Below are 15,333 nucleotides of genomic sequence, written 5' to 3'. Positions count from 1 at the left end.
TTCATCATCTGCACAGGTTTAAGGAATGAGCCTTCATAGTTACTTGCAGTAAGATCAGTGATAGTTAATGTTTACTGAGTGCTTTTCTGGGTCAAGAATCGTGCTTCATTATTTCATTTAATCACCACCACTCACCCCATTTTCTAGATGAGAAATATGAGGTTCGGAGAAGTTAAGTGCCTTCCCTGGAGTCTAACAACAGCAGTGGCTAACAGGTCGACCGCCTAGGGCCCAGCTTCCTTACCAAGACACCGTGCTGTCTCCGAAATGTAAACATTGCAGTTCCAAAACCACACTCAGGACCAGAGAAGATGGAGTTTGTTTTGCAGGACAAATTTCCCGATCTGTGAACCACTGAAATTATGGGGAGCTGTTAGAAGTGCTCGAGCCACAGCTCCCAGACCATCTTGCACCAGCTCTGATGTAACTAACTCCTTGGGGCCTCCTGACCCACTTCCTGGTGCACTGTGGTTACCTGTCACACTACAAAGGCTTTTTATTTTCTCCTAAGCACGGAGATCTAAGGATTGGCTAGTGGGAGCAACAAGGAGAAAGAAAGCCAGAGCCAGGTTTCTGAGCCCCATCTGCACCCTGCTTTCTACCCAGAGGGGGACTATCTGAGCTACACTTGCAATTTTCAGATCAGCACCAGCCTTGCGGGGGAGGTGGCGCTCCTCCCCTCTTCCCCTCCACCCCCAGGCCACGAAACTTCCCGGCAAGTCCCTTTCACCTGTCCAACTCCTCCACATTCTTCAGGACTTGGCAGGGACTTCCCATTTCCCAGGAAACACTCCCTGCACGCCCCTCCCCCCAGCTGACTGAAGCCAGCACCACCACTGTCATCAGGTAGACTATCACTTTGTTAAACTCCTTAGCAGGCTTCCTCCCTGCTGGGTCCCCAGCTCCTGGGTGCCTGGCTCACAGCAGTCACTCAGAGAGTGTTCCTGAAGGCATGGCTGCCGCCCGTGTCTGGAGAGACGACAGCACCGACAATAGGCATTCATTCACCTTGGCGTGTTTACTGCTCCGGCGTGGACCCGACAAAAAGAGATGTGAAATGACCCTACATCGGATGTGCTTGTTCTTCTAGGACCCACCGGTTCCCTGGGACCTTGCCTAGGGAGCCCGGCAGCTGACGTAAAACCTGGGATGGAAGCGCCCAGGCCACAAGTAAGCTCTGTGCTTGAAGTACTTGAGCATGTTTGTTCTGAGTTCAGATGGTCTTGGATTCTTCTTGATGACAGCAATTGCTTGGCACCAAAGTATGTTCCTGAGAATGCATCTCTGAAATTTTAATACAACAGGAAAATCTGATTCACTCTACAATAATGTATATTTCACCAAACTCTTTGTGAACACTTGTTCAGCAAGACGTAACTGCATATGCAATGACAGAGGAAAAACTGAAAAGGCTGAAAAGTGGCAAATCTAGCTCAGACACTGAAGAATTTTCAACCAAAGATTTCAGTAGAATTCAGACTACAGTACTGATGTCGGTAAATAGCCACATTTATATTTACAGAATACTAATAATTCTTTATTACAACAGGAATAAAATCATATTAAAAAACACTTCACAGCAGAGACAAACTGGGTATTCCAGATAGAGGAAACAGCATTTAGTACGTTGAGAAAAAAGGACAAGCTGGAGGAACAAAAACATGAACATGGCACCAAATGAATGGAGCAGGGGGTTCTGGAAACAGGAACTGAGAGGGGAGCACAGCTGATCACAACAGAGGCTTCAGAACAAGAAGGAATGTGGACTTTATTCTGAAGATGAAGAAAAAATTTCCTGGATAGAAATGTCAAGATCAGACCTGCACTACAGAAGCCTCTCTCTAACTGCAGCGTCGAGACCGAGAAGGACATGTCCGAAAGCAGGAGGCTGGTTAGAAGGAGGCCTTGCACGGACTGGAGGAGGTGACAGGAGCCTGACCCTGGGTTAGCAGCTGTGGGGGTGGATTCCAAGGCGAGCAGATAAGTGGCAACAATAGAACTGGAGGCTGATTGGACGCCTGAGGGTGAGAAAGCCAGAGGAGTAAGAGCACAGCAATTTGGGAGCCGGTGTCAGGTGACCGATGGGCACCCAACCACCAGATCTAAGAGGAAGACAAGGAGGCTGGGGAGGACTAGGGATTCAGCTCCGACACTGGTGGCTGCAGGAGCAGGCAGAGCTGAACCTCCTGGAGAAACTGCTCCAGAGGCAGGTGGATGCACGTTTCTGTCACTGAAGCCAAGACATTTTAGGCACCGAAATATCCGTAAGAACAAGTCAGCAAAGATACAGCAATAGCCTCACATATCCTGTTCTCTATCATCAGTGACTTTCTTTTCATCTTTGTACAAAACTTGAAATGTGGTTATTTAGGAACTTAGGCCCTGGTACAAGAGAAAGATCAGAAAGAAATGTATTTGGAAACTTCCAACTACTTGAAAAATTAGTATGTGATAAAGGAGATACTTTTAATCAATAAGCAGTGCGGGGACACCAAGCCAGTCACTTGGAAAAAATAAAGTTAGAGCCCTATGTTGCCCCTGAAACTGCAGATGGATTAAAGTATTGTTTTAAAACCTACACAAATACTGTTAGAAAACACTGATGAGGTTTTTTATAATTTTGCTGTTGAAAATGATAATAGTTATTACTTATATAGTGCTTATCATTCAGCAAGCTTTGTTCTAAGAACTATACGAACACTTTCTGTCCTCGCAACTCTGAAGTAGAATCTTCATTTTACAGTTGAGGAAATTTAAGTGCAAAGAAGGTGTACTACTTGAGAGTGGTGACACTGACTAGGTCTCAGGCCTTTGTACTCTAACCACTCTCCACAGCACTGCCTTTCTAGGCCATTCTATAAGACCTAAACACAGAAATAATGAAAGAAAAAAAATACCATGATTGAAATTCGTGAGTCATAATACCAAAGTGGAGGAAAACAATTACAATAAATGTCAGAGCTAATATTCTAATATACAAAGGACGCATACAAATCAATAGGAAAAATGAACAATTCTCTTCCATGTGTGAAAGGAAATACATAAAAGTCTGACATTGTCTACAGACAAGTTGTAAAATGATGCTAAAAAGCTAAGAAATGCAAATACGAAATCATCTTTCATCTACCAGACTGGCAAAAATTGAGGGCTGATGATGAGATATCCAATGTTGGCAAGAATGTGGGACAATGGGCACCCTCACAAACTGTGAGGGAAACAAGCAATGTGGCTCTATGACCAAATTGTTAAATACGTATGGCCTTTGACTCAGCAATCCACTTCTGAATACTTATTTTACAGAATTAAATGCACAAATATATGGAAATACATATATGTATATCTATATCCTGAAGTTTAACATAACAACCAAAAAGCAAACGATATAAATGTCTAAAAATAGGGAACTGATTAAGGAGACTTCCATATCCATATGATGGAATACTACACAGTTATTAAACAGACAGCACTATATTTATCATTAAGATAACTAACAAAAGTACTGTTAAGAAAAAAGCAGATTGCATAGCAGTCTACATAGTACAATCCTTTTTAAGTGATAAAAACACAAATGTTTAAAATTGTTCTGTGGCTTTCAAAAGAGTTATCAAATCATTTTGTAAACGAAGTTTAATTCTATAAATTATGAATCCCAGAAACATCATAAACACTTTGTATAACAGCATGGAGGTGCCAATGTACCAGAATAATTGAAACATATTCTCATCAAAAGTCAAAATAAGTTTAGATTAAGACACTAAAAATTTTTCAGGAATATTAATATCTACATTAATCTGTCATATCTTTTTAAAAATCTAAGGTTCAGTAAAATTAATTTGATTAGTCAAGAAGAATTTAAGAATACCAATAGAAATCCAAAAAATAAGTAACAGATATAGCCAATTAATGATTTTGAAGGAGAAAAAAAAGAAATGTGAAATATGTTTCAAAACATTTATCATCTTAAGAGTATGTAGACATTAAGAACATGTTTTCAAGTAGCCATCTTATTAAACCAAAAACCTTCAAGTAATTAAATAACTTGGGCAGCGTTACAAAGCTGGAGTTCACTGCCTGACTCCTCACAGTCTAACTAGGAGAAAAGTCAGTATGTAATGGTGGTGGTGACTAATTATTTTAAAGAAATTGCAGAGTACAAAATGACTCAGGCAAACAATTTAAAAACACACACACACAAAACAAAAATAAAAACTTTCCCACATAAACAACCCCCAAGACATTTTTAATGGGCAGTGCCCCATTTTATGTAATTCTAAAGAGCACTTTTTTTATTCAATATCATCAAGGCTTCAGGACTACCTCTTTCAGGTAATTTAGACATTTACCACTTTAAGGATCAAAATACTTTCTACAGCTATCTTGGATGGAAATCTTCCTTAATATACTGCAAGCTTTCTAACTTTAATTCACTGAGTAGATAGAAACACAATCTTGTAATAATAAGCCACAGTCAACATTAAAAAAAATTATATATAAATTCGATCACATTCATTTTACAAATAAGGAAACTGATGCCCAAAAGGTAATGTTGGAAAGTGCTGTGATTTACTAAATTTATAATCTCAGAGGCTATACAGGTATGTAGAACTACATGTTCCGACGCCAGGTGGCCCCCACTGCAATGTTTAATGCCCTCTCTCTACCTCTCCCTCCTCTGGCTGTCAGGGAACCTGTCCCTTGCTCATGCTGCAAGTCCTTCTCATTGGCTGCTTCTAATTGCTGCACGTCAGGGACACCAAATGGGTAAGACTGCAAGAATAATATCTTAAATAAGTGTCAGCGAATGCTGAGTGAGCGCCCTTGGAACTCTTCTAAGTGTAAAATAAAAAACTTCAAAGCACAGATTTTGTTACAGGCCCTTTGGCGGCTCAGAGCCTTTTCCCCTTAGTGCTAAACCATGTTCTAGATAAGGGAGGCTGCAGGGTTCAGTTACCACCAGTTAAACTTAAAACGTTTTCTGTTATGTGGCTTCCTGGCTCCTGAAATCTCATGCAGCACCTGCCTCGCAAATCTTTTCTTTAATGCAAATGTGAACTACTACTTAGCCCAAGTTGAATTATCATCAGTAACAAATTAATAAATTTTGGATGAAGTACGGTTATTAGGACAAGAATCCTAAAAATCTTACATTTAGATAACATTCTGAGAACTTGGAAAAAGGAACCATTATATTAATGCATAACAGCTTTATGCATATACTTATTCATATATACAGAGGGTGCCAAAAAATGTATACACATTTTAAGAAAGGAAAAAACTGTATTAAAGTTGTAATACTTAATATGTACCACTAACAAAAGATGAATAGAAGTCATATGTACACATTTTTTGGCACCTCCGGTACATATTCATTCTCTCTCTCTCTCTCTTTTTCTCTCTCTCTCTCTCCTCCCCAGTAAGTGAAAAAGTACTGCATACAGACAGCAAGCAAACTCCTCTTACCTACAGCACATTATCCTGCGGTAGAGCTATTTCCACCATACCACATTAAGCTGTCCTACTTCACTCCAGGCACTTGGCGTGTCTAATACTGCAGATACCTTCCAATGATTCTATAGCAAAGCAGCAATTTGGGAACACCAACTGCTGGAACACGAACTGCTGCACCAATTTTGGAACACCAGCTTCTGCTGGTTAACCTCCTCTCTGCTAGGACGTAGCCTACACATGTGACCAAGGGAAAGAACAGATGACCCACAAAATTGAACTTGCCGTGTCATTATTACCCTCATCCACTTCTACAACGGACATTTACTGAATGTCTACTCTGGGCATTTTGCTAGGTGCCGGGTCCCTACCACGCCACAGGCTCTGCCCACTCAGGTCTTCCAGTCTTCTGAGAGTGGCATGAGATAACAAATGTGGAATCACAACCCTGACAGCAGGGAAGCAGCAGTGAGCTAAGATGTGAAGGATGAGGGGTTGACGCCGCCGAACGGGGGAAGTTCCCGGCAGAGGGAGCCTGCTGCCTGTGCAGAGGCCCTATGGCAGGAGGTGCTGCGCGGAGTTTGAGGAAATGAAAGGCCTTCCTGCAGAGAACAAGGGCAAGTGATCTGAGATGGGCCTGGAGAGGCGGGTAGGGGCAGACCAGGCAAGGACTCGATAGGGCATGTTAAGGTCTTTATCCAAATGGAAAGCATTTGAAAGTTTTAAAATTTAACTTTATTTATTTCTCTAGAGGAAAACAGTGATAATCAGATTTACATTTTTAAATGATCACATAATATGGAGAACAGATTGGAAGGGAGGAAGTAGGATATAGGGAGCAAATTGGAAGGCTACCACCGCCTTAGTCCAAATGAGAGATCTCAGAAGCCTGCACGAGGGAGTGATAACAGGTCAAATCACCAGCCTGTGATGATGGACTGAATACAAGCTCTTAAGGTAACTCCTCAGTTCTCATTCTGCCCTTTTATGAGCACGGAACCTATTAGTAGGACAAGATAGAGGGGAAATCCTGAATTTGGTTTTAGATAGCTGAGTATTGGATGTGCCATGTAGACAGTGAGGTGTAGATCTGGAGTTTAGGAGAGGTCATGGCTGGAAAAATAAACTCTGCAATCGTGCGAATGGTCAATAATCGATCTAAAGGCATTAATGACACCAGGGTAGGGATGGAGGAGACAGAATGACAGAAGCCCTAGGACCACCCTGAGGATCTTCTAATATTAACGTTCAAGAGGATGATGTTGGACCATCATGGAAGAATTGTCAGGGTTGAGAAAACCAGGAGGGCTTAGCCATCAGCCCAAATAACTACACACATTCAAATATCAGAAACTCAATTTTCTCAGTATTTGACAGGTTGAGTATGGCTCCAATTACTTTGTAACTACACTTAGTTGTTAAACTAAGTATTATAAGATTTACCTTATGTGAAATTGGTCAATATTATCAACTCCTACTTGCTAAATACCAATTACTTTTACTAACTATCAAGCTACTAAGTATCAATGTACGTAATAAACTCACAAGAGGGGGTTGGGTAGCAGGGTGAAAAAGGTGAAGGGATTAAGAAGTACAAATTGGTAGTTAAACAAAATAATCATGAGGAAGTGAAGCATAGGGAATACAGTCAATAATATGGAAAAAACTATGTATCGCGCCAGGTGGGTCACTTCCTGGGGACCACTTCCTAAATTATATAAATTTCTAACCACTATGCAGTACACCTGAAATTAACATAAATACTGAATATCAACTGTAATTGAAAAATTAAGAAAGCGGGGGAGAAAGGTGAAGGGGAATAAGAGGTTCAAATTACCAGGTATACAACAAGTAAGTCACGGGGAGGTAATGCATGGCACAGGGAACATAGTCAATAATACTGTGATAGCGTGGTACAGTGTCAGATGGTTGCTGGACTTATCATGGTGATCACTTCTTTAGGTACTTAAATGTTGAATAACTTAAGGTGTACACCTGCAACTAACATAATATTGCATGTTAGCTATATTTTAATAAAAATCTTTAAAAAAAAAACTCCTGAGAAACAATTCTTGCCATCAAAACTTGCCTTAAGATAGACCATGATTAAAATCACATTACAGGAAGTTATTGTAATCTTCTGACACACTAATTTTAAGATAGCTACTTTGGGAAAATTAATTCATCCTAACATTCATGGGCACCTAATGTTCAGAGGTTCCAGACACTACTCTGGGTGGTGGGCAATGGTATAAAGAAAAAGACAGAATTCCTTGTCTGTTAATAACTGATAGATATTACTCAGAATGCTGTAAAACCACCGTGAAGATTATTTGATAATATATCAGTTAAATGATTATTTAGGCAATAAAGACAGGTAATGCTCACTCACGTCTATTCATAGTCAAAAGCAAAGCCTTCGCCCGCTGCCAAGTATCTCCCGTATCCTCCCCCCACCTACACTCTCATCATGATGCGTCCATGGGACAGTCAGTTACTGCACTAACTACAGCACTGTGTGTTCTAGGGACTTCCTCCGGTCTTCAAGAAGTCTGATGGTCTCATTAGTCATTCCCAGGTGACAGGCGGTACTTTCAGAAAAGTATGCTTGGTGGGTCTTAAAAACTTTACAGTTCTTGATACTCTACATCTCAATCTATTGAAAAACTGGAATCAGACTGGTATTCAAGGACTTAGTCACTAGCAATAGAGAACTGTCTTCCATCCCAAACATACCAAAACCAACTGATATGCCACAGAGTAAAGGGAGACAAGGCTGTCTCCTTGGCTATCTTATGCCCTAAAGCGTATTTCACATTTCCCTACATTGTTTTCTTAACTAGCAGAGTTGTTGTTTCTATAATAAAAAAGACTGAATTTTAAAACTAGCACTGGCAGATACTGCGGTTCTTTCTCCCCATATCCCCATTTTGATTTCCTCTTTCAAAAAAGAAAAAAAAATCACCTCTGAACTTGCAGTTTCATATATATTCCTGTTAAGAATGTAAGCAGAAATAGTTTGAAACTAATCTTTATCTGTATTCCTTTTCCCATTACTGTGAAAATGGAAAAACTACAGCATATATCTGTCCTAAGACATGGGAAAGAGACCAAAGGAAAAGAGCAAACACCAGCAGAACAAATGACAAGCAGAAAGTAGAACAAAGCTATCAGCCTTAAGTACTAACCATGAAGGACAATTAATTCCTCAGAAAGTTAGAGAGGTACCGCAGGAATACAGAGTGGAACACTGGATGAGATTCAGAGCACTAATTTTTCATTTGGGAGCCCCTCTGTATTCCCATTTCTCTTACAGCACTTAACATGATATTGTAAAGCATGTTCATACTACAACCTACCAACAGAAACAGAAGCTGTGCGTTGACCATCTTTTTCTCTACCATCCAGACCACCATCACCCTGTAGAGGTTCATAAATGTTGGGTGAATGAAATCTAAACAATAACAAAGGGGCAGGGTCCAACTATATTGGAACCGTTTCTCTCCATGTGTGATGATTAAGATGAATGAGTGATGTTAATTCCAGCTTCTTTATTTTCTTCCACTTATGATTTCATACAGCACAAATCAAGAAATCTAAGAAACACTCAACACAAGTCACTTATTCTCCTTGCCTAACACGAAGAGCTGATCTAGTAAGTACAGTTTACTTGTATCACATGTCTGAGGCCAGGTTACCGAAAGCTACGCATTACAATATACGTACGTATCAGGAGATAAATGTATTAGCAATGGCACTGAGTAGAGACCTATCAGTCTATTATGACTCCTGCAGCACAACTTCCTCCATAAAAATCAATTAGTTTGATTATTAACTTGAAAAAGAAATGGAGGTAGCATAGAGTAGTGGAAACAAATGGTGTGTGGAGTCAGACCAACTTAGGTTTGAATCCTAGCTGTGTCTTCTAGTTGTATGATAATGACGCTTCAGCAACACAGATGAGTTTTCACCTCTCAAAAACAGAAATTACAATGCCTTGGAGGGCTGCAGTGATGATGAAATGAGAAAAAATACGTAATGTGCCTGATACATGGAAAGCAAGGAGGTGACGATATGAAAGGTATCTAAACCTATCTATATGTTCAATAAACATGTTTTAGTTCCAGCTAAAATCCTGATCTTCTTGTAATAAGAAACGCACTTGACAAATCCCGCTGCTTTACAACGAGCATTTGCTTTACTTGTTCCTGATTATTTCTTTCATGTTTAAAAATATTCTTAAATTATTTCTTAAAGGCAACTTGGGTTTACTCCTAATAGTGCACATTTCCTCACATTAATCTCTACCCATTTCCAATTTTAAGTAGCTCTAACTTTTGACTTAGGATACAAAAGAGACCAAGGCTGACAAAAACAACCACGTCTAAGGAATATACATACTTGGTATATCTGATATAAGCAAAGCATCCCAAGGTTAGAGGCGCAATATGCTGCAGCTCTGAAGAGCCTCTGGAGACTCTTACTTTTCCACGCCACATTTTTCTATTGCCTTCTTCATAAATACCTTTGAACCTAAGAAAACGGGTTACAAAATGTTCTGAAGGCTCCGTATTTTTCCTCAGGGGAATCCATTCCCCATTAACTGCCTTGCCACCCCATCATTTCTTCTTGTGGAATGCTCCCCGCCAGTGTCAAGGACTGATCACAGACAGCCTAGGCAAGCTGTAGCTGGTTCTTTTGCTCTTGTTGAAAGCAAAGAACACTCCTTTCTTTTCAGATTTTGAAATCTTCAAGTTGACAAGTCAGTGACCATTTCTAAAAAATGCATCATACGCTTGGTGCTATAGAAGATGTGAAAATATCAATGAACAGGGCTACTTCCTGCTTTTTGTATCTAACAAAATGGAGTTATTATAGTGTATTGGAAATCATATATTAAGGAATGTTGGTTAACCAGTCACCCTTGCCAAAATCAGATATGAAAAGAAAACAAACGTTGGTAACAATTCTAGCTCTGATATTTCTCTTTCAGAATTATATTTAACAAAGGCTAATCTTTGAAGAATGCATTAATTCTCTTACCTAATTTAAAATAGAAAGAACTTAAGAGACAATGCATAACTACAAAACTTACAAATTTGTGTAAGACTAATTTATGTAACTACCTCTATCGTTTTATAAAATCACCAACTTAATTTTTTAAATTAATTTTTAGGTAATAATGTGCCTATACCTCCTCTAGTAAAAAAAAATTTTTTTTGAATCACTAAATTATATTTTTAGCCTAACAGCTTCTAAAAGGGAGTGAAAAGTGAGGGCTACATGAGGATGTAAAAGCAGCCTATGAAATAGCTTTAGTTTTAAACAAAAACTAACATTAACAAGTATAGCATATCTTGTTCTTTCGTGGGGCCAGCAAATTGATAGGTAGGTTTTTTTTAAGTTACAAAAATAGGTTGGAGTAATTACATCTACCAAACTCACAATAGCCTGTTCAATGGAGAGTAACACTGTAATTTTTCTTCAAAGACAGTAAATAGGAAGAAAAAGTCCCTAATTCTGTAATATAAGGAAAAAAATCAAACCCTTGGGCGCCACTTACAGGCACAAAGCTTTCACTGATTTCAGTTATCACCCTGAAAAAGGACAGACTTAAAATCTATTTTTACTATGAGTATTATTTATATAATTTATACTTCACAAATATATTTTCTACACGTTCAATTTCTATATCCAAAGATTAAAAACTAAAGGAAAATCTGAAATAAAGAAATCACAGAATTCTCTTTAAAAATACAGTAGGCCTTTAGACAGAAGGGGTCTCCAGACCCATACCACTACTAAAATATAAAAGTAGTTCAAAATCTATTCGATTTTGCTCTGTAAGTATGAATGTAGCTATTGCCAAAAAAAGTAAAATGTAGAGTTCAACTGAAAATTTATTGCACTGCTTATAATAAAAGTGCTTGTACTAACAGATTAAAATGAATTTCAACCTCATTGAAAAGGAAATTGGGGGGAAAACCACTGTTATCTCAAAAAATGGGGAATCAACATTTTACTATAAATAAAGCCTTTAGGTATGACATTTGGGGTGAGCAAACTAGCACTGTGGCCAGTGAAATTCATTTAAAAAATGATTGTGCTGACTAGCTCCTTATTTCACATACTGGGCAATTACAATCCATCGCTTAAACAAAGAGGAGTAAAAAAACCCTAGGTTATAAAATGCAAAAATTAAGCATGGATTATTCAGTCCCTGAATTCTATCTGCCTCCACTTTATTCCCCTTATTCTGTGTGGAGACAACACTATACAACTTGTATACAGTATTTTAATAGTGGTTGCTCTTCCACATTCATAGCTCATTAAATGACTAGAATGCTGACACTTGCTAATTTACTGTATCCAAACAGGTGTTCTCATGAGAATAGGTAAATTTCTCAAATTTGGGGTTTAATATTTTTACCTGGAGCTCACTTGTAGTAATAATTATTCTAGTGAAGTTTTAATCCAGTCTGCACAGAAGCAGGAAAATGTAGAGAAACGTAACTCTTGTAAGACTAAATTACACGTACAAGTGCACACACATAACTATCAGTCACAAATCTCCTTTCCTCTCAATATTGCCATGGCACAGTGCTGACTGTATTTTTCAGGGTTTTCTTTATTTTGCGGGAGGCCGGGGAGAGGACAACTTCCAAGTAATAAATAAATTGTGGTTTTAAACAAATAATCAAGTTCAAAAAAATGCCGAAATCACTTTAGAAAATTAATCAAAACCAACGATTTGTACTGTCCAATTCGTCTCAAAAGGGAACAAACAGGAGACAGTCTTTAAAACACTCAGAATAAAGGCCAGGAACTCTACAAGTCAACGGGTGACCATCACAAAAACATTTCCAGCAACTCAAAATACGCATCAAGACTGTGTTTGGCATACACTAGTTAGATTTTTTAACACAAGGATTACCACTGTCACACTTAAAAGAGTTTACTTTAACATTGAAAGTTTCACTTGCCAAAAAAGGGTCAGACCAGGAACCGTTGATCTGAGTTACCTTACACATACCATTCTGCACAGGCATCACAGGACTATCTGAGCCGAAACCCACCGCACTGTGGCCCCTGGAATTCCGCAGTCGGCGGGCGGCCCGCGCAGCTGCAGAGCAGGAAGCACCGCACCCGCGCCGCGGTCTCCAACCACGCCGGAGAGGCTGCGGGGAGCAGTCACCACCGCTTTGAAACTGAATGGCTGACACATCCGGTCCTGGCTCTTACACCACTCCGCCAAATGCAAACTTCAAAGGCCAAAATTCAAACTCCAAACAGAAGTCACTCATGTCTTAGTGGTGCAGTTCGCATTCCCCAGAACACTCGGAGTCCTTGGGGGACGCAATTAGAAACCCCCACGTCTGAAAAGAGTGCAAGCCCCAGAATCTGCAGCCCATCCGCCCGCACAGCTTTGACAGGCGTTACCGAGTTGTCCACCCGGAGGCCTCTCAGGCCGCGCCGCCTTCGTCCCGCCCCGGACCCCGGTACCTGCAGAGCAGCTACGCCTGTCAAGGCCACCGGGACCTCACCGCTTTCTCCTCCGCCCTCCGCCGCCACCCCCACCCACCCCGCCCCTTTTTTGACGACCGCCCGCCTGCAGGCTCGGCTCGCAACCCCGGCGTCCCCCCTCCCGGGCTATCATCTGGGGGCGCCGCCGCCGTGCTATTGCCCACCCCCCAGCCCGGCCCGGAGGACACTGCCAGGGTCCCGCGCCGGGGCTCCTGTAAGAGCCCCGATTCCGAGAGCCCCACAAAGCCAGCCCGGGCCCCCACACCTTAGCTCAACCGGTCCCAGCGGCGCGGCTCGCACGCCTGTCACATGTCTGCAAACAATAACAAACTCTTCGGCACGTCCCCGCCCGGAGACCCCATTCCGTCCCCTAGGCCAGGTCCGGGGCGCCGTCCGACGTCGGAAGGGTCAAAGGGGGTTGCCGGAGGACTCTGGTCCCGGAGAGCCGCGCGCAGCCTCGTTGCGCGGAGCCCCGGGACGCCGTGCGCATTCCCCAGGATTCATTCATTGCCCTCGTCCGCCCGACCCCCAAATCCCCGCCGCGCCGTGGCCGCGCTGCTCACCCGGCGGGGGCCGCTGCAGGAGGCGGCTCGGTGGCCGGCGTCCGCTTCTCTCCGGGCTCGGCACCCGTGGGGCTCGGGCCGCCGCTGTCCGACGCGGCCGCTGACTCGGGAGGGTGGGCGCCGCCGCGAATCGCGGCTCCGTGGGGCGGTAGCACCGCCACAGGCTGGAAACCGCTCCCGCCCGCCGCCGCGTCCGCGGGCTCCGGAGACGGGGAAGTGGAGGAGGACAGTGGCGAGGCGGTGAGGAAGAGCGGCGGCTCCGGCAGCTGGTCCAGCTCTACACTCCGCACTTTGCGCAGCTGCCGCCGCCGCCAGTCCGTCCGCTCGCGGCCCCCGCTGCCCGCCTCCCGCAGTAGCCCCGCGGCTGCCACAGGCGCGCTGCTCGCCTTAGGGGATCTTCCGCCGCCGCCCGCCTCGGGGCTCGCTGCCCCGGCGCCCGGGAATCCCGACGACGAGGCGCGATTCCCCGCCGCCGCCGCCATTTTCTCTCGCGGGCTACATTAGCTGGGCCCCTGCGAGGGACGGAGGGGGCGGGGAGAGTGCAGGGGGCGGGCAGACCGGCGGGCGGGCGGGCAGGCGGGCGCTGCGCCGCTAGCGTAGGCCCGCCTGCGCCAACTGCGTGAGCACGGCCCGCCGGGCGCGCCTGGCCTGGACCGACGGGCGGGTGCACCGTGTTCGGCCGGGAGGTAGTGTGGGACCCCGGCCGCAGGTGGAAGGAATGGGTTGTGCGCTGGACTTTGCGCGCAGGCCGGCGAGGTGGGCTCGGACGTGGCCGCCACTGGGACACCCCGGGCTTTGCGCACTTCCCGCGCCACGCCGCCAGGTAGTCCCGGGTTGCACCGGCGAGAGGAGGAGCCTCGGCGGCTGCAGCGCGCCGCGTCCTCTCCGCTGCAATCTCGGTCGGCTCGGCCGGGCTCGCCCAGCAGGAGTTGCAGTTTGGACTTAGGTGTGTGGTGCGTTGAAGGGGACGCAGGCGAGAGTGTTTATAGTATGTCATTCGCACAGCCCTTTGCAGTGGGCGTCGGCGAACCTGGGCTCGGACCAACCCCACCCCCACTTCGTTCTGGACGCGCAGGTGGCTCCCTGGGCGGTCGCCTGCTGCAAAGCGAAAGAAACTCAACGTTCAACCGACAGGCCGCCACGTATCAAAAACATGGATTTCTTTTAAAAAAAGTTTTTCTCTTCTTTTGGTCCCTTCCCCGCCAACTCGTACTACAAATAAAACTTGAGAGAGTATCCTGGGATATCTTGTTCACCTCAAGTGCCAAGATGTGGGACTCGCTTCTCACCCCCTACCCCGCCCCCCGCTAGAGAGAGAGAGACCTGAATGGGCGGGGTCCCTGTAGATGTTTATTTGTCCCTCCACTCTTTGGGAAAGGCAGCGGTATACAGGACCACCTAGCGCAGGTTCGGGGAAGGAACCACCGGTGTGCCAGGAAGTGCTCGGTGTGTCATCCTCCAGGTCCTGGCCCTCCCCGAATCCGACGCCTCTAGCGGCACGTCCCTCTTCCCCGCAGGGTCCGCCGGCGGTGCGGCTTCCCTCCGCCCCCACCCCCGCAGTGCCCGACTTCTCTCACGTGGCGAGCCGAACCCTTCCCGTCCCTGGGGGCGTCCGGGCGATAAGGTGCTTTGGAATGTTAAAAACACCATTTGCAAGTTAGTGATTTTCGACCTCTCTTCGGGCGAGTAGAGCTCCTGTGTCTCGTTGATTTCTCCCCTCCTTTCTTTTCCTCGAGCCGGTTTGTCTGTGATGGGAAATCTCCCACAACCCGGCAGCAGCGTCCCTAGATTTACTCTGTGA

The 15,333-nt window shown here is 44.1% G+C and overlaps 1 protein-coding gene and 1 long non-coding RNA gene across 3 annotated transcripts in view; one reads left to right on the top strand and one right to left on the bottom strand.

Annotated features, from left to right (window-relative positions):
* Window positions 1–640, top strand: part of LOC117025305 (uncharacterized) — a 78,265-nt gene extending 77,625 nt beyond the window's left edge. Inside the window, exon 4 of the long non-coding RNA XR_004423578.1 lies at window positions 148–640. This is a non-coding gene — a long non-coding RNA (uncharacterized LOC117025305). The remainder of the gene's footprint in view (window positions 1–147) is intronic.
* The window catches only part of MAP3K1 (mitogen-activated protein kinase kinase kinase 1), a 74,146-nt gene extending 60,094 nt beyond the window's left edge, over window positions 1–14,052 (bottom strand). Inside the window, exon 1 of one of the 2 annotated variants that reach the window (XM_033111178.1) lies at window positions 13,533–14,052. In XM_033111178.1, the coding sequence (XP_032967069.1) occupies window positions 13,533–14,014 (482 nt within the window). In that variant the 5' untranslated portion in view covers window positions 14,015–14,052. Of the gene's footprint in view, window positions 1–12,478; window positions 12,910–13,532 lie in introns of those variants that run through there. The other variant, XM_033111179.1, reaches the window with a different exon arrangement.
* Window positions 14,053–15,333: the final 1,281 nt, after the last annotated feature.

This window comes from Rhinolophus ferrumequinum, chromosome 7 (assembly GCF_004115265.2).
Source record: "Rhinolophus ferrumequinum isolate MPI-CBG mRhiFer1 chromosome 7, mRhiFer1_v1.p, whole genome shotgun sequence".
Classification (NCBI taxonomy): domain Eukaryota; kingdom Metazoa; phylum Chordata; class Mammalia; order Chiroptera; family Rhinolophidae; genus Rhinolophus; species Rhinolophus ferrumequinum.
This window is presented reverse-complemented; position numbering and strand designations above follow the sequence as displayed.